The sequence below is a fragment of the Hippocampus bargibanti genome, linkage group LG11 (assembly GCF_051943395.1).
Source record: "Hippocampus bargibanti isolate YZ-2025 linkage group LG11, ASM5194339v1, whole genome shotgun sequence".
Taxonomy (NCBI): domain Eukaryota; kingdom Metazoa; phylum Chordata; class Actinopteri; order Syngnathiformes; family Syngnathidae; genus Hippocampus; species Hippocampus bargibanti.
The window spans coordinates 15,482,501-15,506,031 of record NC_142744.1 but is presented as its reverse complement, the minus strand read 5'-3'; the positions used below and the strand labels follow the sequence as shown (position 1 = coordinate 15,506,031).

Genomic DNA, 23,531 nt, shown 5'->3' with positions numbered 1-23,531 from the left:
ATTGGTTACAAACTCCACATATTTTGCAGAGGTCATTTTGACACCTTGAGGCACCCGAGGGCTGACCATATCATATCAAATATGATATATTCTCATTATTCCAGGACACACACATATAAAAATCTGTTTGGGACCTCTTGGGACATTTTTTTATGTGCTGTACTTTTGATTGAATGTCCTGGTAATTATCACTAGGGGGGAAATTCAGTTTACACACACACATACACACACACTCACAAAACCAATCATACAGATGCAGGCAGACCAGAGTGAAAGCGTGCAACCACTTCTGTACCTCTTGAGCTGGGAGGTGTCCACGTGGTCTTGCTCAAGGACACCCAAACACTAGCCAGGGAACCAACTCGCATCATATCAGCACATCGGACAACATTGCCATCAATCCGTCTGTGTAAGCTCTCAGTCGTACAGGAGTGGTCAAAGAAGTACAGATGACGGCTGGAGAAACCTTTTCATCGATTGCCATCAATCAACAATGCAGAATTCCATCATTGTCAAACATCACAAATTACATGAAAGTGAGACTTTACTTCATCTTGGTGGGGTGATAGGGGGTTGCAAACATTTCTCCTCGTGAATTAGGGATTAGGGCTGGCCAAAAGACAGATTTACGTCTTCGGAGGATCATTCATTGAAAGCTTTTTGCGACTTCAGCGACACACAGCTTTAAGTACCTGCTTTGCACTCATGAGCGGATATTTAACAGCTGCTGTCACCTTTAACCGACAACAAGTGTCCTTAATAGGCTTTCTGAGCCACACACAAATTATTTAACAGTGTAATTATTTTTCTGGAAATGGCCGCAGCGTTCATGAGACACAATACGTTCAAACATGCTTTTCATCAGCTGATTTTGTTTTTCCCCTTATTATACATCAAACAGTAACTTGCCCGATTATGTGGACAAAAGTCCTCAAGTAATTTTGTTTTAATTCGACTTGCAAGGATAAAACATTTATGAGAGTTGTGATCAAAAGAGAAAAAGATCCCAGCTAAACATCTAAAACTCTAAAGTTTATTGAACATAAAAACAGTCGTTCAGTTATTATGACTTCAGGCTATCGCAGGGTTCTCGTTTGTGACCACACTTCATCAAATGTGGATTGACCTTACAGCTTAACGGGCCTTTCGGAGATTTTAAAAGGCCGAAGTGCTATGAAGGCCATCATTATCATCATCTTGATGTCCACAACTACGACTCAAACCCCAAATCTGCATTGGCTATTCCTGTTCATTTTAGCTCGCAAATTCAAAATGAACTCAAATCTATTAGGAATTAAAACTTTTCCCGAAAAATGCTTCATAGTCAAACGAATGAAAAATCTCATTTGATCAAAATGGTAAATTGACTGCCCTTATGTAGGACCTTTGCATTTGGTTAACTTTGATAAGCTTAACCAAATGCAAAGGTTTTCCTTTAAGATTTAAAACTTCAACTTTCATAATCCAGACTGTAATTATTGCATTGGTCTGACAAATGAATTAGCACAAAGCAAACCTGTCATCTATCATCTGGCATCCAAGTGGCCGAACGCACTTTGTGTGTAACTGAGACAGATAGAAAGACAAGGTGTTGATACCCCACCATGGTTATGACCAAGCTAAATATTATTATGAACAGATAAAGGATTCTGTGTAGATACCTCAAAGGCAGTGCGCTTTTCAGACAGCACATATGCCACGCCCACATTCACTACATAAATCGTACAGACGGTATTTGGGTTTTAAACGCTATGTAAATTAATGCAAAAACTATTATTTGGATTTTTTAAAACCTGAATAGGATCCCTGGGTTACCCCTTTTCTAACCTGACTGTTGTCAAAGTGATGAGGTGACCAACTACAAACAAGTTCTTCCAAAGGTTTGTGAAACTGAAATTTTGACATGAACCCAAATCTGGACTACATGTAAACACAACCAATGAGATGTGATTGTGGCCAAGATGTCTGTGGTGAAGTGCGGCGAATCAACCCGTTTGGGCTCAGATGAGGGAAAATTCTGATTCTGCGTTTGTTTTCAATAGACAATTTGCTACTCATGTCAAGTCACCACTCATTTTTGCAGAGCAAAAACAAAAACTCAAACCTCGACATAACAGAAATACACCTATTTGTCATTCATCATGGAACCTGTGAGGGAACAATTATGAGGCATACTAAATGGGTCATACAGCATTCACTGCATTGTTGCATGAGGAAAACACATCCTTTCCCTTTAAACCATAGAGAAAGAAAAGCACTCTTGTGAATTATATTTTGGTGGTCGCCTCAAAGTATTGTTTTGGTTCTATTGACACTTGAATTTTACTGTGATACCTGGAAAAGGGACCTTGGAGTACAAATTATCCTTATGGAGTCCTTCAGTGTGTATTTTACCCAAAGGGATAGATGTGAATTTCTACTGACGGAGTGTCCAATATGAAGCCGCCTTGGGGCTAACATTGCTCGACTACCTTTCTGACCTCTGTGATGTACAATTTACGATGCCCAACGTGTTGTGCTTGCCATCCATCCAGAAGCTTGTGATTACATTGTCTATTTGTTCTTTGGAGTTCTTCCGTCTCATCTTTTCTTTCTGCACTGAGTTCCTTCCATTGCAATTGACGACTCACACTGCGTGTAATAATCTGTCATGTTCGCAAACAATCCTCTACTTGCCATATGTGCCTATTATGAAAAGAAAAGGAGGCGGGGATCCATCTGTCCATCAGAGGTGGACACCGAGTCCGTTTACGCGTTATGACGATTGGCCGTAACGGTATACTCCACATTGTCCCGGTTCCCCAATTATTTCCCTGCTGAGCAGCTTTTCTCACGCCATTGTTTGCCTCCCAAAAGGCGCCAGAGTCAGAGGAAGCAGTTAGTGGCACTGTGGGAATAGTATACAATCAAATAACAGAGTTCGTTCACTGACATTTGGATCCAGGAAGTGCTTATATTTGTTTAGTAGCAGCATTTTAAGATTTTCAAACCTTCCTTATGCCCATAATACTACATTTCATATATCATGTCGTTCTTGACCTTGTTAGAAGTATTGAATCCAACCAATTTTTAAGCACAAATCCTTCTTTAGTGAAGAAAAACTCTATATGTTTTTTAAATAAATTACCCACATAAAACATTAATTTATTAAAAACTGAAGTACCATATTTTCCAGTGTATAAGGCGCACCCAAAATCCTTAATTTTCTTCAAAAGATGACCGTGCGCCTTATACGCAGGTGCACCTTATATGTGAAGTAATATTGAGCAACAACAGGTCTCATACCTCCTGTCAGCAGTCACCGGCTCAATTTCGCCCTGTAAAAGACGTGTGTAACCCCAGCCTCTACTGTAGCGCCTTAGAATGTGGTGTGCCTTATATTTTATATACAGTATTTACATATTATATTAAGAAAATGTTTTTAATTCATTGAAGGTGCACCTTGTAGTCCGGTTCGCCTTATCTATGGAAAAAGTTTGAAAATACACCATTCACTGGGGATGTACATTATACTCCGGTGTGCCTTATACACAGGAAAATGTGGTAAATAAAATTTCAAGACAAGTTATTTTTAATCATGCACAAAATGTACCGTGCATGATGGGCTATCACGACAGTCACACATGGCATTCAGAGCGAACTAAATTTCCCCAAAGCACTGACTGGACAAGCAATGTGATGGCCAAGTGTGGGGGTCTAAACTAATTGACATGTTGACTCAAGTATGTCTTAGCTGTCGAATTCCTGTGACCCATTGACCTAAGCCATCAGGCTCGATCTAACCCAGGTTAAAAAGCACTGCTCTTTCTACATGAGCGGCAATCCTGTAGCAAATACAGCAAAGTGGAAAGACTGCCTCCTGGGATACTTGCACAGAGGGGTCTTGAACAATCCCCAATTACTGTACCTCCATAGGGTGTTCACTGATTTGACTCAATGTAGAGATTTACATTTCACAGCAGCAAAGTGATGAAAGTAAGAGGAAAGGAAAGGAAGAGGTAGAGGTAGAAAAAAAATACAGGACGTGCTGTTCAAGGCAGCCACCTTGCGGCGCCATCTTGAAGTCAAAAACTAAATGACAAAAAAACTAAATAACAAATAATGTCACGCAACACAAAAGACACAGACAGTCATTCAATCTTACGCAGTTTCTGCATCCTCTATGTTTTATGAAGCAGTTCTAGATGAAAGAGGAGAGGATCAAAACGTCCGCTTCAGCAGTGGATCAGGTACGTCATGGTAAAATGTGCACGTCTGCTACAAGCCAAATGTTGAAAGCAAACACGAAGCCTTAGCACCCATTGATGAAAAGAGATTGTCTCACATTTCCTGACCCACATAAATCCGCTTCAATTCCAAGCCGCGACAGTTCCACATCCGCATCGGCACTCTGCGCCGACACTTGTTTCTTCTCATTGCGGGTTCCTCAAGCCTTGCCTATCCAGACGCAGTGACCGACAGCACCGACCTCTCTGCTGAAAAAAACGGGGCTGTAAAAATGCTGCCCATTACAGGCGCAAAAAAAACCCCGAAAACCACAATCGCCCCAGAGCTGTCCAGCGATGACAGTCAAATGGCACCGACATTTCTCCCAATCAAAAACAGTACTGAAATATCCATGCTGCCGAAAAGGCGCAACCACTCAATAGAGTCTCCTCCTTGATAAATGTATTGGCCAAAACTGCCGAAAAACAATCCATATCCGTTCCATACGACGCACAAAAACTCAGTGACAAAAGAAAACACAAAACAACAAAAAAAAGCAAGGCTTGTGAGACCACTTGCTGACGGCTGCCGACTCGGGTGTCATCTTGGACTTCTTTTGTGAAAGCAGTCTATCAAAACATATTACAAAATCTCCATGTTATTTATGACATAATTTGAAAGTTGAGTTCGACCTGCATGATTTGCACTTGTGGACCACATAACGTGATGCGGCCTTCCGGATATGGCCTTGGGGTCTTGAGTTTGACACCTGTGGTCTAGACCATTGGTCACCAAACTACGGCCCGCGGGCCGTATCCTGCCCGTCGGCACATTTGGCCTGGCCCCCTGAACAATACCAGAGGTGCTATCAGATGTTTTTCCTATTTGGCCTCCAGCAAAATAAAAAATCATTTTACAAGTCAAAGGTCGTTTTCGATCATTATCTGTTGCTATTTTAATCAATGTATGTTGTTTATAATCGTGATTGAACAATACAAACACGCCTGCTCACGATAGAACGCTAAAGGAGTCGGTCACAACGCGAAGCGACACAAGAAAGTGACGTATGAGGAAGGTGGTACATTCAGGTACGCTCAGTTTGGTGCTCAGTTTGGTGCTCTATTTGGTCGCAGACCCGTTTTCTTTTGTAAACCTTCCTGTCAAAGAGAGAATGGAATGATGGCGAGAAGGTTAGGTAAGAGAAAAATGATTCAGAATGCAGGGTATTTAACCTGCAGTGGACAAACGATTAATTTTATGTTCAATGCAAAGAAAAGGCTGTTTGTCTCATCTGTCAAGAGGCGGTGGCGGTATTCAAAGAATACAATCTTCGCCGACACTATGAATCCCCTCACAAAGACCAGTACGATAGCTTGCAAGGCCAAATACGAGCAGACAAACTCTCAAAGCGAAAAAGTGGACTACTATCTCAGCAGAATACATTTGTACGCCAAGCTCAGCTGAAGAAGGCATCCGTTCGGGCCAGCTTTCGGGTTGATAAACGGCAGCGGTAAGCCTTTCACGGACGGAGAGTTTGTTAAGAAATGTATGGATGCTGTCGCGGAGGAGTTATGTCCCGAGAAGAAAGATGCAGTCTGTCGGCGAGTACAATCGCCAGACGCGGTGAAGAAATCGGGATGAATGTATATGCCCAGCTGCGGCAGAAGACGAAAGAATTTGACTTTTTTTCATTAGCACTGGATGAGAGCACGGACGTGCAAGACACAGCGCAACTGCTCATTTTTATTCGTGGAGTTAGCGCAAACTTTGAGATATGCGAGGAGCTGGCAGCCCTCCAAAGTCTCAAAGGGACTACAACGGGAGAGGATATTTTTCACCAAGTGTACCAAACCATGGAGAAGTTGGACCTGAGTTACAGAACTGTGATGGTCTGAAAGACGCATTCAAGCCCAACAGTCTCATTGACTGCTATGCCGCCCTCCCAAATGACACATATCCAAACATCAAAAAACACGCAATTAAATGTCCACAGTTTTTGGCAGCATGTATATCTGCGAGAAAAGCTTTTCTCGCATGAAACTGCTGAAATCTCCGATGAGATCAAGATTGACAGAAAAACATTTGCATCAGTGCTTGAGACTGGCTGTAACTAGAATGGAACCTGATATTCAACATTTCACCAGCCAGATGCAGACCCTCAGTTCACACTGATGAGCATACATAGGTAAGCTCACTTTTCTGACTTGAATGAGTCATTCTGAGAATAAACAAATATAATCATAATACAATCTACTGGGATGAAATCCATCTTTACAGCCATACTGGTAGTGAAATGTATTGTGCTGTGTAGGTGCTGTATCACTTAGTTCACTTTCTCAACCTGCTTCCTTGAAGTTGATGAGAGAGAGCTGCAAACAGCGGCGCCTACAAGCCTACTGGAACCTCCAAAAGGATTATAAGGAAGGAACACAAGAACTTTAAGAGACTGCTCATATGTGTCAGAGAGAATTTGCTGTGACAACTGAGCTGAACTTTTATCTGTTAAGATTGTGCATGGCACAACAGAAAGTTAATGTTCCATGACTTTTTTTTCTATGAAGAACCCAGAGAGTTATTTAGTTATTATTTATTTCATAGTGTTATTTATTTCCTGTTTTTTTCTATGAAGAACCCAGAGAGAGTTTTTAGTTATTTATTTCATAAATAGTGTTATTTATTTCCTGTTTTTTTATGTGAAGAACTCAGAGAGTGTTATTTAGTTATTATTTATTTCATTAATAGTGTTATTATTTGTTTCCTGACTTATTTTCTGTAAAGTACCTGGAAAGGGTTATTTGGTTATGTGTGGCTTTCTGGAAAACAATTGTTTTAAGCTCCCTACGATCGTCACACTTTTTCTGTTACAAACTGACACCGGCCCCCCATCACAGAAGGGAAAAGTTATGTGGCCCTCACAGGAAAAAGTTTGGGGACCCCTGGTCTCGACTGATTAGTGAAAATAGGTGTTTGGTTTCCAAAACGCTGTTGCCATGTTGTTAAGGAAAAATAGTTGTAATTTTTGGTAAGACCAGAAAAAAGGACAAAAATCATCGTACCTAGATTCACATTCAACCTGGATTACGGAGAATCTACACTGACAGCGATATGGAATATTTCATCCATTTTCTGATCCGCTTTATGTGACTTTTCCGTGAGTGTAAAGTGTTCTTGAGAGTTTTTAAAGGCGCTTAAAAATTACATGTATTATTATTATTATTATTATTATTATAATAATAATAATAATAATAATAATAATAATAATAATAATAATAATCCTCCCAAGGGTTGCGATGGAAGCTGGGGCCTATGCCAGCTGTTTTTGGGCAACAGGTAGGGGAAAGTCTGAACCAGTTGCCAGCCAATTACAGGGCTCCCATAAATAATCAACCATTCGATGCACACACTCACAGCCAAACAAAATTGAGAGTGTTCAATCGGGCTGCCGTGCATGAAATGTGGGAGTAAACCGGAGTACCTGGAGAAAAACCCACGCAGGCCCAGACTATGCAAACTCCATCAAGGGAGGCTGGACCGAGTACCTCTGCACTACCGGGGTGCCTCTTAATTGGTATTATCAATTCAAAAATGACTTTTGTTCACGGTATTTTGAAAGAATAAATATGTGTTTTGTTTCTCTCCAAAAAACAGTTATGCATTGCAAAAGTTTGCAAATTTTTTTTTCAATGTCTGCCTATCTCATTTTGGTTCAATTAACAAATGCTACTCAGCTGAAGTGGAGCACATTTAATGAGCCATTTTATATGCATTTTATGATCACCCTGAAGTTCGATGCGCAACTCCTCACTGTAAAATGCGGTGGAGGGCTTTGGCTCGAGGTTCTCCGTTTTCTTTGCCCTTGACAGAGTTTTTGTTTTTCCTCGAGCTTTGAGGCTTGTGTTCCAGGTCCAAAAAGGAAACAAGTGGCCACACCTTGCCGCTGCCAAACCCGTATTTAATTGCCGTTGTGTTCATTCGCAAGCAGGGACATTCTTCTGGTCCCATAAATGCCAAACTCGGATTCATCAATAAATATCTTTCCAACGCAAGCCAATGATATGGCCTTGTCTCCCATCCAGAGATATGTTTTCAAGATATCATTATCCTCTCAGAAGACTCTTCTGAAATGGTCTTCTAATTTAACTAACCGGACTGGTTGTACTCTTTATCTCGATTAAAGTAGCTTTTATGCCAATGAACCATGATCAAGTCATCATTACAGAATGGAGTGACTGACTCATCTTATCGATTGGCTACAAAGCCTCCCAAAGCCGGTTTGCGATGCGACACACCATTTGAAATGTTCAGCCTTCTGCGTGATTTGTTGACAGACAATTTGACCTCACTTTGTTTCAGTTGTCACGTTCGCGCAATCATGGCGGCGCGTCTTAATGAAGCTTCAGTGTGAAAATTGAGGCAGGGTCTCACTGATGATGCTGAATGATGACTGCATGCTAATTGACCTGTTTCTTATCAGCCTGCGCTTGACTGCAAAGAGATAAAAATAACAGAAAATCGATGATTTTGTTCAAAGGAGTTTAAAGAATCCAAGTCCAAAAATAATCATTTAAGTTCCAGATCTGTTGCCTTAGAAACTGTGCGCCGTCTTAAACGACTCCATTCAATGATTGAGTTATCATTTTTCACAATATATTTATTTTCTACATAGCTTTTACATGATGACATATTTTATTTAGTCTTATTTGAACTTTGAAGGTAAAATTGACAAAACTGACTACTACTGTATAGCAGCGGCCCAGTGGTCAAGGAGTGCAATGGGCGCAGTGACGTGCAGTCAGAGGATGCAGGTGAGGCAGCGCCTCACCTGTCATCATGGAAACCTGTCATGGAAATATCGAATGAAAAAATAAATTAAACAGTTATATGTATTTAGTGTACTTTAAAGTTCTTGTCCATTTAACTTCACCGTTTTTGGATTTTTTTCAAAATCGCTGAATTTTCACATTTACCGTTCAAATACTAAGTAGAGACGAGCGGTGAGGCAGCAGCCGGCTGAGCCTCAACATGGATTGTGCAATCACTATGCTAACTTGCTCTGCAGTGAGACCGCATTGCTGTCCTGTTGCATATCGCTATTAAAGCGTTCAAACACGTTTAGTATATGAACTAAATTTCTACAGTTTAGCTGGTGTATATATGCAGTGGTGGGCCGTCAGGGCCAGCAAGGCCTTCTCTGCTGGCCTAACATAATCAGACATCATTATCATAATTATAATAAAAGTCAATTTCATTAAAAAAAGTATTTTTTCTAAATATATATGTAATTATTCTACATACTGTTTTCTTGCTGTTATATTATATGCATTTGGTTATGCTCCTTTCAGTGTTGTAGTTTTAGGTCAGAGTTTTTAATCCAATCAGAATTCAGCTAGTTTGTGTCGCCAGGCTGTATGAAATCTGACCGACGCCTTCAGAAACAAATGTGAGGGCGTCTGTGCAGTGTACAAGAACGGGCACATGTAGTTGATATACAGTTGCGATAGCCAATCAGATCACTAGTTGGCATAGTAAGGCCAGCTAGAGGGCCTCGCGGTGAACATGACGTACGCGTCCTATGATTGGATACTCACTTTACCTCAGCCCTCAGCGGAGGCAGCACTATGCAAATCAACCAAGCTGACAACAGATCAGACCCTGAAACTTTAGCAGAAAAACCAAGTATATCTACTCGCTTTTTTAACCCACAATGGCTGAAGGAGAGGACAACTCAGATTTGGTAGCCGATATACTCGCAAGGCCATTCTCAAGACGGACCTTTCAGGAGAATCTAGACCTTGTGAGAGGAGGCCGGCCGACCCCTGAACTAGCTAACCTGTCCCAGGCGGGGAAAGGGTTTCAGCACTGGCCTCCATGTCGATAGAAAAGGATTTATTGTTGGAACTGAAACGCACAGACAAACTTCACAATGAAGTCATTGAAGTCTTCTTGAGGAAAGAAAGGAGAATGGATTTTGTATTTAAATAAGTGTTTTGGAGGACAACCGTTTTGGTGAGTGCAAACATTTTTATTTACTTATTTTTTTCACTTTTAACATGTTTTTGAAATGTTATTTCATTCATATTAAATCAATGGTAAATAAATGAAATGACAAATCTACAAAAAAAATGAAAAAAAAATCTTGGTCTTCTGCAGTGTGTAAATAATGTGTATTGGCGTAGCTGTGTGATTGTAGTGGAAGTACTCAGAGACTTGTGTGATTGTGTCGCTGTCGCATGTAGGCCTATTCTCAAGAACAAATGAAAAAGATTTGTTTACTTTTATTTTCAACAAATAGTTCGTTTTGTGAACGTCTTGTTGTTTTTGTCACGGTTTGCAAGGTGGTGATGGCGGGTGCGGATCCCAAAAAGCAGGCAGGAGGCAGCAGGAGGCTGTGTTTGACAAATTGTATTAAATTAAAGTCAGCAGGAACAAAATGTAAAACATCAAAATCATCTGAATGGAAAAAAATACAAAGTAGCAAAAGAAGACCAAAAGTAAAAGTCCGCCAAGGTTAAACAAACACATACACAATGCATGCAGCAAACAAGCAGCAAACAATTACCGACAACCGATGGTCGTGCCGGGTGTCCTTTTAAGTGTCAGTGATTATAACGACCAGCACCTGCGAGGCTACAGGCAGGGCTGACGTCGCTACCCGCTGGTCGCCAATCTGATCGGGACGACCAGCACCTGTGCAGGTGCAGGCGGGGCCGACAGCGCCCCCCGTTGGTCGCCAACCAGATCATGACAGTACCCCCCCCCCCTTCAAGGGGCTGCTTCCAGAAGTCCCAACAGTCTCCCAAGAGGTCCACTCGCCAGGGAACGGTCGGTGGAGAGGGCAACCGCTGCCTCTCCAGCATACGACGGGCGGCGGCCTCATGGGAACGGGACTCGGCCTGGGGTGGACAAAGACGCGGCACGGATTGTCGTGGGCGCGAGTGCGATGCCTCTCGCACGTTCACGCGACCGCGCATGGCTCAACGTGGACGTCGAACTGCCAGGCGCAGAATGGAACCCCGTACGGCCGTATGGGACCAGGTCTCGGCCAGACGCCGATGTAGGCGTGAACTGCCCGGCACCGGGGGAACGAGACCAGTCCAGAGCCGCTCCGGGATCCAGCGGTGAGTGGGGTCTCGGACTGACGTTGACGCGGACGTTGCACGTCTCGTCGTGGATGAGACTCAATTCGTCATGCACGACGACAGCGTGGCTGGACGTGGGCGTGCACTGCCAGTCACCCAGTGTCACCCTGGACGGCCACCTGGAAGGACGTCTCGGCCGGACGTTTACGTGGACGTTACGGCTCGTCGAGTGACGCAATTCAAACTCGACGAGGCTCGGGCTAACGTGGACGTAGCATTGCCAGGCACAGGGTGGAGATGAGACGGGTCCGATGTACCTGCGGGATCCGATGGTTGGTCGGTTCATTCTGTCACGGTTTTGCGAGGTGGTGATGGTGGGTGCGGATCCCAAAAAGCAGGCAGGAGGGAGCAGGAGGTTGTTTGACAAATTGTATTAAATTAAAGTCAGCAGGAACAAAATGTAAAACATCAAAATCATCTGAATGGAAAAAATACAAAGTAGCAAAAGAAGACCAAAAGTAAAACTCCGCCAAGTTTAAACACATACACAATGCATGCAGCAAACAAGCAGCAAGCAATGAATCGACATCGGATGGTCGTGCCGGGTGTCCTTTTAAGTGTCAATGATTAAAACGACCAGCACATGTGCAGGTGCAGGCGGGGCCGACAGCGCCCCCCGCTGGTCGCCAACCAGATCATGACAGTTTTTTCTTATATTAAACTGACATTTTGTAATTTTGCGTAAAATCTTGTTAAAGATTGCATATTCTTGGTGGACTTCATAAAACTTTGTGGACAAATGATTTTAAATTTCCTTTTATTTTTAAGTTGTTGCAGTATCACGTATAGTGACAAGTTCTAATTGCTCATGCAGATTTATTGATGTGTAATTGCTCCGGAAAACAGTTTACCAATCTGTTGATCAGGTGAGAGGTGTTGTGCATAAAATCATTGCCTAAATGAATATTGTGCTTCTCCATACTCATAAGCTTCATTCAGGCCCTATTTCACTGCGCCGTGGCCTGGAAAATCAATTACTAAAGGAAAGAGAAGCCCAATATACATAAAAAAAACTCACCGCAGTAAAATGCCATCGACATCAATTTAATCATGTTTTTTGTTTGTTGGTTGCTACTTTTATGCATAAAGAACTATCGAGTAATGTTTGTGATTGCTTGCATCTCCTAGCAAATTCAAGTCTTCGAACTCACAAGGAGGGCGCAGAGATTGTCATTCAATGGTTGGAGTGTGTTCATTACTGTCACTTTACATTCTTCATCTCGCGTCTGATTTGGCTATGTTAAACTGATTACATTGCAAGGTGGCTTAAACCCATTCAGTTTGATTCCACTTTTGCAACCTGCTGTGTAGAGTAACCTTACAGTTTTGTTTTTAATTGGGTTGGGAAGATGGTGGGTGGGGGTTAAAGAAAATAAGTAAAAATATGATAGAAAATCATTAGTTACCCACAATGACCTCTGTAACGATGACTTCATGGAGTGAATAGGAGGTGACAAATGCCACTGTATACTGCAGCCAAATAACCGAATGTGTGTTTGTGTGTGTGTGTGTGTGTGTGTGTGTGTGTGTGTGTGTGTGTGTGTGTGTGTGTGTGTGTGTGTGTGTGTGTGTGTGTGTGTGTGTGTGTGTGTGTGTGTGTGTGTGCGTGCGTGCGTGTGTGTGTGTGTGACCAGGGAGTTTGGTCGATGGAAGGTCAACAGCCTGGCGGTGGAGAAACGAGACAGTCTCAGTGGCAGTCGTGGTCTGGCTCTGCCCCTCGACCCCGAATTCATGCACACCATTCGCCAGCTGGGAAGACGGCCCAGCCTGCACGCAATTACAGAAAGTCTCATCAAAAAATATGGCACCCATCTCCTCCTATCTGCCACATTGGGAGGTACGGTAAAATACATGGGCCACCATCGCTCACTTTTCAATTTAGAGGGCATTATGTTTTATTTATTTATTTTTACTGTCTGTCTTTCTTGCAAACATCAAAGCCTATTTATTGTCAGTGGATCATGTTTTTTGTGGGGAAAAGGAAATTGGATTGGATTGGATTGGATTGGATTTGCGTTCATTAGTCTCGCAGTGGAGAAATTTACATTTCACAGCAGCAAAGTTATGAAAGAAATTAAAGTAGAAAAGCAAAACACAGGAGCAGCTGGAAAGGCAGCCACTCTCGCGGCGCCGTCTTGAAGTCAAAAGAACAAAAAATAAAACTAAATAACAAATAACATGACAACAAAGACACAGAGAGACATTCATTCTTAAGCACTTTCTGTACCCTCTTCGTTACATGAAGCAGAATTAATTCATTCACTGCCAGATGATGTGCAAAAGTGTGTCCACTGCAGTGCCAGGGTTTTTGTCATTTTCACTCAAATTGCAGGACCCACACAATATTGAATTTTAGAACTACATTAGCATTCAATAAAGTGTAAGAAACCTTTGACTCTGTTCTTTCATCAGAAAAAAATAGTTAATACCTAAAGTATATGGGTCTGGAGTTATATGAGCTAGAAATGGGGGTGATTGTACAAATGGCAAATACATTTCCCTCATGGGAGGAAAAAACATTGCCAGACGTCTCTCCGCAGTTTCATTCGTACCACCACAAGAAAAAAACAAAACCCGAACAAATTCAGGAATGGCGCTCCACATCATGCTTTTCAATTCCCGAATAAATTCGGGAATTGCAGTGAATGAGATAATAAAACAACAAGAGGCATGACTCAAATGGGTGCATTTTTTTTTTGTTCTTGTGTCATCAACGGCACGCAACCCGGAAAGGAGATTCATCACATCTATTTTTCTTAAAATGAACATTTTTTTAGAGATGGCTCTTCATTCTTGAAACATTTGAAATGCAGAAACAGCAAGATGCGCTGCAGACTACTTTTGGCGGAGAAGGGAATTGAGAAAAAAAACACACAAATTATATCTTTGACATCTGATGAAATATCAATGTCCAAAAACATTTTCAATTTGTCAGATATTTTCTTCAATTTACTATTTTAGGGATTATATTAGATTAGATTACATTAGATTAGATTAGATTAGATTAGATTAGATTGAGATTGAGATGAGATGAGATGAGATGAGATGAGATGAGATGAGATGAGATGAGATGAGATTAAATTAGATTAGATGAGCCGTTATTTGTCTCACAGTGGAGAAATTTACATATCACAGCAGCAAAAAAAAATCAGGACCTGCTGTAAAAGCAGCCACTCTCGCGGCGCCATCTTGAAGTCAAAACCAAAAAAAAAAAAAAAAACTAATAATATGACACAACACAGAAACACAGCATTAATATTTGCATGGTTCAACATTTAACCAAACCTCATGATGCTGCCACATTGTGCGGTCCGGGAAAATACATGGGCCACCAAGTGACTGGTGTGATGACATTACATGCTAAGAAAAAGACAGCAACAGTTCTATTCCCACCAAAAATGAGTTTTTGTATAGAAACATTGATAGTATTTTGATACCAGATTTGGCACTAAGACCCAATAGTACCACAAAATGTGACATTAATGATTGCCCTGAAATGACTGTGATTCACAATGATGGATAAATGATCCATTCCTTTTCTGTGACTTTGCCTCAATTTATCCAAACTGTCAGTTCCTCCACAGTACTCAATTACTACTTTTCAATCTAATACATAGAGATGCTAATGAAAGGTGATTAGTGTTGCCCGGTCAGAGCTAATGACACTGACTTGCGCCCTGTTTGTGACTGTCACCAGGGGAAGAGTCCTTAACAATTTTTGTGGACAAAAGGAAGCTGGGTCAAGAATCGGCGGCGGTGGGGGTTGAGGGCAGTAAAAGCAACAACACGGCCGGGGCAATTACACTGGAAGCACTCCACCAGCTGGCAGCTTCCTACTTCATAGACAGAGAGAGTACCCTGCGCAGGCTTCACCACCTCCAGATTGCCTCGACTGCCATACGGGTATGTATAGACACACGTAAAATGGAAAAAATGTGACGGAACAGCCTCAAATCCACTGAGTGGGTATCCAGCTCGACATAAAAGTTACGGTATACCCAGTGGCGGGCCATGGATTTCTTTGCTAGGCCCGCGTCATTGTGTGGCGTCATTTACTACTAGATGGTGCCGATAGCAAGGAAATAACTTGTGACTTGAAGAAACGTAAGAAATACGGTCATTAATCTGTTCAAATGTTTACTATGAGCGAGTGAATTGCTGTCCAACCTTTCTGAATGATCTCAATCTATTCTTGAAAAGTCTGTCTTGAAAATTGCCTTAATAGTGTATCTGCAACCGAATCCATTTCGTCTCCTTCAGCCATTGTGGGTTGACAAATCCGCTATTAAATCAACAGAATATATTTGCTTATGCAACTCGCTACAGAAATAGTGTGCTTGCTCTGATCACTCGCGGCTGATACTATGATTCGCTAGTGACTTGCCATTGATGTGACGACAATCAGAATTTGCGAAAACTCTGACGATGCTTAAATAATAAACACACACCTGGAAACAGCACAGCAGGGGAAAAGCAATGAAAGGAAGCTGAAGGACAATTTGGAATTATATAAAAAGAATTCATGGACAACATATAATTAAAATTAGTCTCTGATTAAGATATTTTTAGGCCAGAAGATGTTCCACCATTGTGTATACCGTATTTTCAAACCATTTTTATATATAGGGTGCACCACGTTATAAGAATATAAGACATTATATAATAAAAGCCACTATGTGTCTCACAATTGAGAAATTCACAATTTACAGCAGCAAAATTTGGACCGAAGAAAATAAAATAAAAGCATAAAGTATTTGCCTGTATAAATACTTTATTGAAAAAAAAAACCAAGAGTACATAGAACATAGCAAGAGAGAGTATAAAATTATACGGTATAAGCATTTATGCCACCGTATGTATGCATAAAAGCAGAAGAACATGCCTTGGGAAAAAATAATTACGGAAAACCTTTAAAACACCTAAAACTACTATTTATTATATATTTATGCAACTGTGTGTTGGGGTTGAGGGGGAGCATCATTTTTTTATTTAAAAGCATTTACACCTGGGGCTAACGTCAGTTCTGTTGGCAGTGTATACCATTTCTGTGCAGTCTAACAGCCGAATGTTGATGCACCGTTTGCTTTGAAATCTGGGCTCCCGACAACCTTACTTGGTTTATATTCAAAAAATGTATTCAGGAACCTTATCAGACCTTGCGGTCAGTGCAGTCAAAGTTTGTGATTCATCTTTGTATATGTGTGGTGGTTTTATTGCAGTTCTTTGTCCTGAACTGTCAAGTGTCTTCATAGTTACTCAATAAAACACCAACATTGTCATATTGTTTAGTTATTTTATTTTTCCCAGAGAATGCTGAAAACTATCAAATATATGTGAAGCAAACAAAAAAAAAACATGTATCTGGGGTTTTCTGCGAAGATCACTTCAAAGGTGCTTCAATCAAAATTGTCAGTAACATCAGTGAAAATCACCTTTGGTTGAGTGCATATGAAGTAGAACTATTAATTTAAAAGTAAAATTAGGAAGGATGAATATTGTAAGGCCAATTATACGAGGTATGCTGTGTGTGCCTGACATGAATAGGTTACATTCTTGAGCCGTGTACCCTTCTGATATTTATAATGAAGTTCAGTGAACAATACATCTGTGTCTGCTCTCAGTCGTACAGGAGTGGTCCAGCGAGGCAGCAATACGTTGGGGAAACTAAACAAATGCTCAAACAAAAGACAATATCAACATTGCAGGAATGATGCTCGTAGGCCTCAATCTGCAGTACATATGCACCTAAAAGCAGGCAACCACTCATTTGACGACAGTGAGGTTAAAATCTTATCAAATCGCCAAAGAATACAGATGGTTTGACACAGGAGTAAAAGAAGCAATTTTTATAAAAGAGCAAAACCCTTCACTAAATTGCCATGGTGGTATCATGTTTAATTTAGGCCTTGCGTACAACAGTCTTCTTAGGCCGATACCATGTATGCTTCGTCATGCTAATGAGGTGAAACGAGGAGCGAATAAGGTGAAACCAAAGCCAAGGATAGTACAATAGAAGTAATCAGATAGGACAATATATGTAATCAGATATATAATAGATATAGAGATAATCCGATAGAACAATACATGTAATCAGGTTGGCTTCAGGTAGCGGTCCACTGCTCCCACAACCTTAGAGCAGGGAACTATCAGAGCAGAGATCTGGCACCGCCACCTCTATCCATTAGGGATATAGGACCATGGTTACCAACACAACTTTAGTTCGCTGACGAAGCACTTTGGATGAGGAGCGAAACGTCCGACACCTTCAACGAAGTACAGATGACGGCTGAAGAGACCTTTTCAGTTACCTTTTAGTGAAAGGATAGAAAACAAGATATTCTAAGCATCACAAAATAAAAATGTCAACTGTATACTGTGCAAATCTGTGTTCAATCAATCCCGTAAACTAGCAGCCATGTCGCTCAACTGCAACATTGAAAGCAACACTTCATAGTTCAATTCAAACACATACCTATGGGCTTCCCAACCCCGAAGGAAAGTTTAAGAGTAGTGGACCAACGCGGTGGTTTCAAGGCCCTCCCGGCCAAACACCAATCATCCATTTTAACATCTAAAGTAGCTATTAGAGAGAATGCATGCATCAGCCCCAGGGTAAAACGTAGACGCTCAAGTGAGTAGCTGCTGATGAAGACAAGTGCCACCCCACAAACATCTTGTCATGGTTATCCGTCGGCCTGATCGATTAGCGATATCATCCCATTAATTTCCACCCAGTCTGTTTTCCATTCAATGAAATGCTGAAGAGGAAGACGGGGAGGGAATGAACATCGGTCTTTATGAGGGATCTAAAAAAAGCTGCTTCCATTGATATACTTTCATTAAAAATTGTACAATGTGCAAGGATTTTGTAGCTTAATTCTCTGGAGATTTGTGCATTTTAAATTTCTCAATTTGACAGCAGGGTCAATTACTGGTGGAACGAAGTTAGTAACTTTTTTGTCTGATGTTAGATGTTAGCAAAGTCGATCTCCTCCCTCTAATGGTTTCCTTTGAGAAGAAGCTAGAAAATTGAAGACCTTTTCATGATTTCTTCGCAATGTACTTGCATTCAAAAGTGATCCGAGGTATGAAGTACCTTCATGGCCTATGCAGTTTATTTAAAGTGGAAAAGTATTTGACTTCAACGTTGTGCTTGTAAGCATGTCTCGTTCCAACGTATGCATTCTGTAATAAATCTACTGTCATTCTATTTTGAAGTAAAAATAAACAAACAAATAAATACACAAAATAAATAAATAAAATAAACAAAATAATACATTTTTGGGAAAAATACAGTGATGTGACCAAAGTTTCTTTTTTTTTCTTTTGTACTGCATGCAGGTAACAGAAACCAGGACAGGGCCACTTGGATGCAGCAACTATGACAATCTGGACACTGTCAGCTCTGTTCTCGTTCACAGTCCAGAGAACAAGGTTCAACTACAAGGTAAGAAAAAGGTACATTTTTATGACGTCGTGAATAATTAGGATCCTATGTGGAAATATATTGGCGGTGTGATGCGATACGCCGTTATCACTCGTCATTCCCATTGAGTTGCACTTTCGTGGGCATGGCAGTGATACTCGTAGCATCGGCCATGCTTGGCTATCTTCACTCACATTATCAAAGCTTAGTTTCAATGATGGGTGGATGAAACCTTGCCATTTTTTAATTTAGTATCAGCATATTCAATATTGTCATGTCAGCCCGCCGTTGACTTTTTTTGGCCATCACATAGATTGGAGGAGAGTTTTTTCTGATGCTTGTTTTGGGCCTTCATGCATCAAGTCATGGCAGAGGATGTCTGGGCTTTTTGGACTCTCTCTGCTTGACCTGGATGGTCGCGGGGTACTTGTTCTTTTGGACACTAACGGCCATCATTTATGCAACACTCAACACATTTTGACCCCATTGTCTTACTGCGAGATGGAACCTTTGTGCAAACATAACATGATCATTTTTGTTTGGCCTGATTCAGAATATCTCATCTCATCTCATTTTCTGTACCGCTTATTCCTCATTAGGGTCGCGGGGGTTGCTGGAGCCTATCTCAGCTGTCTTCGGGCACGAGGCGGGGGACACCCCGAATTGGTTGCCAGCCAATCGCAGGGCACACAAAGACATACAACAGTCACTCTCACACTCACACCTAGGGACAATTTGGAGTGGTCAATCTGCCTGCCATGCATGTTTTTGGAGTGTGGGAGGAAACCGGAGGACCCAGAGAAAACCCACGCGGGTCCGGGGAGAACATGCAAACTCCACACAGGGAGGCCGGACTGGGACGCGAACCGGCGACCTCTGCACTGTGAAGCCGGTGTGCTAACCACTCGACTACCGGGCTGCCCTGATTCAGAATATACCCTCCTTTATTCCTTTGCACAAAGACTACTACTACCAATAATAATAATAATAATAATAATAATAATAATAATAATAATGGTTTGGCCTCCCTGTGTATAGTTTGCATGCTCTCCCTGGGCTTATGTGGGTTTTCTCCAGGTACTCCGGTTTCCTCCGACATTCCAAAAACATGCATTGCAGGGTGATTGAACACTTTAAATTAGGGGTCGGGAACCTTTTTGACGAAGAGAGCCATAAAAGTAAAATATTTAGAAATGTTTTTCAGTGAGAGCCACACGCACGCGCGCGCACACACACACACACACGCAAACACGCACGCGTGGCCACTTTTCAACAAAATGTCAGAATGTATTGTTTAAAATAACTTTGTGATAGTACTCACTGTTAACATGAAATTCAACTTGCCGGTCCAGAGGCGAAGTTACTGCTAGCTAGCCTGCACACGGCTCATAAGCTTCCACACTTGCTATCTGCAATATACTTCTCGCAGAAGTATGTTGATGCTAACGTTAACATAGGGCTTGTTTCATTGCAAATTAGAATCAGAACATTTTCTCTCCTTAAAGGCTAATACGCCGGTGCATTCAAGCTGAAGTGCACTCGTTGGGCTCATTTAAAGGGGCATTTACCTGTTTCAACATGACGGCCAGTATCATCCAATCAAAATGGCGCTTTCGGCCAACCTAGGTCAGTGTCATACAATCAAAATTGTGCTTTCCACCAACTGCAGCCTCAACGGGAGATGAACGGCGGAAAAAAAACGAGAATATGTATTTAGTTTTATCGGCGAGCCATATGCAATCATCAAAAGAGCCATATATGGCTCGTGAGCCATAGGTTCCCGACCCCTGCTCTAAATTGTCGCTAGGTTTGAGTGTGTGTGCAGATGATTGTTTATCTCTGTGTTCCCTGCAATTGGCTGGCAACTGGTTCAGGGTGTCGCCTGTCTACTGCCCGAAGACAGCTGGGATAGGTGCCATCATCATCCCATCGTTTTTGTTGTCATTCTTCCATTAATTTGCCTGTGTGATATGTGTGGGTTGTTTTGGTCAAGTACGTCAATTTGAATTGGATGCTTTTGTTCATTCTGAATGAGGCATTCTTTGTTTCATCTATTGCTACCACCATGGTTCTAAAGGTTTCTTTTCAGTTATATTGTTCTTTCCTGACTAGACATACCCATCCCAGAAATGGTAAAATAAATAAATAAATAAATACCTAATTAAAAAAGAAAAGGTATTTAAGATAACAAAAATACATTTAGGGATATATTAAAGCCATCCCTGATTAAAATTTATTGTTGACCAGGAAGTCGGTCCCATTTTTGTTGAGCGGAGAATTTTGGCCATGCTTGACTGTCTGCGATGTTATGACAGGAGTTTCATGGAGCCAAATGCATCCCAAAGGAGCTATGAAGAGGAATGAGAGTGGACGGCAAAAAAAGAGAGAGATGGTACAAGAAAACGTGACCCAATCTTTCTATATGCGTGTGACTCACCACTGGATAGACTAGTGGCAGTAAAAAAAAAAAATCACGTTGCAAACCTAGCCGAGAGCAAACCGAGAGCGACATCATAAACGCTCTGATCGCAACATCTCTGATCCTGGCACCCTCAGACGGGTCAAAGGAGACTTCAGTCTTTTGCTCCTCTCTCATCTACTAACAGGCAACCTTCAAATATGTGCTGCGAGGGGGGGCGCGGGGAATAAAACATTGCACCTATGGTGTATATTCATTGGACAAGAAAAAAAAAACATCTGGTTATTTGCGATTGTAATGATTAGTTTATGTGTGGAGTATTTGCTTTACTTGCCGTACTGGTTCGTGCAGATATCATTGTAAACTTCGGTGTGTATGTATTTGTGGTTGTGGTTGAATATTGAATTCATATTTGCTGTTTGCAGGCAGATATTGCCATTGCAAAAGAACATTTGTATTCACTTGACCCACGAGTATGAATAAAGGTTCAATAAAAGGACAGACAACTAAATATAGTAAATATTGCCTGTTATAGTAGGATTTATTTCTTGAATGGAATGTCATAGAGTCATTTCGTACAATGACTTCCAGAACATTCAAAGATTCGAATACCAAACATTTTTGAACCTCGATACCAAAGGAAAAAAATATACATACCGTATTTTCCGGTGTATAAGGCCACCAAAAAAAATCTTCATTTTCATCAAAAGATGACCCTGCGCCTTATATGCCGGTGCACCCCATATGTGAAAATATTGAGTCACAACAGGTCTCGCAACTACTGTCAGCACCCACCGACTCCATGTCCCCCATGTAGAAGTAATCTTGTGTAACCCCAGCCTATACTGTAGCGCCTGATATCTGGAAAAGTTTTGAAAATACAGGTAACATCCGAGTTATGAACGACTCAACTTGCGACCACCCGTACTTACGACCACAATTTTGGCCAGCCAGCCAGCCAACTTCTCACTCTCACGCAGCAATCGACCGCATGATGGCACCACAGGGGGGAGTATTCACAGACGCCGGCCGCGGCCCAGCCAGGACTAGAGCCGAGGCGGGTTGGGCGTCGGCGCTCAGGCACACGGGATTGCCGCGACGAAAACACCGCGTCGGGCCCAGCACCGGCCCTAACGCGTCGCCTCTTTTACACAGTTCGTTCTTCGTCGATGGGTCAGGCGCATCGGCGCCGCAGACGGCCACGGGGTCGGGCCACGGGGTCGGGCCATGCATCGGCGCGGTGAGCGGGGTAAGGGAAGCCGATAGAACACCGGTGACCCAGACCCACGCCTGCCCACCCGGGGAGCATCCAAATCAGGTTGTTTGCAAGTCATTTAGCACAGAGTCTCTATGCAACACTTTGACTGGATTTCAACGTACAACCATTTTGGCTTACGACCGGTTGGTCGGAACGGAACCCGGTCAAAAGTCGGATGTTAGCTGTACACTATTCATTGGGGTGTGCCTTATACACCGGAAAATATGTGGTGTGTGTGTGTGTGTGTGTGTGTGTGTGTGTGTGTGTGTGTGTGTGTGTGTGTGTGTGTGTGTGTGTGTGTGTGTGTGTGTGATAATAAGAGCTAATAAGTGAGTGACACTGGGTCCTTCCCGCAGAAACCTAATATGAGGTAAAATGGCCTTGCTGCTTTTAAGGGTTAACCGTGTCACGCCACTGTATTCAAGAGAGTCTGAGAACTCCACTGAAAGCACATTGATGTTTTTTAATGGGCCATTAATGTATAATTTGCCTTTTCAAAAGTCAGTTCAAGTACATTCTCCGACATAAGTGCAGGTAATAACTCATAGACTATTTTCAGCAGAACATTCAGTACCTTTTAGTATGAATTTCTGGCAGCAAGTCTGTGTAAACGGGAGGGCGTCAAAATGAACTGCTCCCAAGTGAAATAGATATTGGACCAAAATCGGCCATCCGGCCTCAGTGTAAGCATACAATTACTTTGTCAGTGTTGTCATGCCATTTGTTGACGGTAATTGGAAGCAGCAGATTAATTCTTCCATCTTTGGTGGCTAAGTTTAATAATTGCCTTGGTCCTGTCTTTCACGCTACACAGGGCTGCAGGTCGTCCTCCCAAGCTACTTGCAGAGCCGCTTCATTCAGGCGGCTCTCAACTACATTGGCTGTAAATCCGAGGGTCATTTTACATGCCAAAACGGTGAATGCTGGTGTGAGTGCAATGTGGAATTTCCACATTGTAACTGTCCTCATTCTGACCTGGACACTCTGGAAAACAACCTTGTGCGCATCAAAGAGGCCTGGAGGAGGACCAACGAGGAGTTTGAGGCATCCGGTGAGTCAGGTTTTTTGATTTATTGTTGGCCT

The 23,531-nt window shown here is 41.9% G+C and overlaps 1 protein-coding gene across 1 annotated transcript in view; it reads left to right on the top strand.

Annotated features, from left to right (window-relative positions):
• Positions 1-23,531, top strand: part of brinp3b (BMP/retinoic acid inducible neural specific 3b) — a 51,568-nt gene that overhangs the window by 13,301 nt on the left and 14,736 nt on the right. The window contains exons 3-6 of the mRNA XM_089008553.1: positions 12,980-13,182; positions 15,043-15,248; positions 18,687-18,792; positions 23,263-23,499. Coding sequence (XP_088864679.1) covers positions 12,980-13,182; positions 15,043-15,248; positions 18,687-18,792; positions 23,263-23,499 — 752 coding nt within the window. The remainder of the gene's footprint in view (positions 1-12,979; positions 13,183-15,042; positions 15,249-18,686; positions 18,793-23,262; positions 23,500-23,531) is intronic.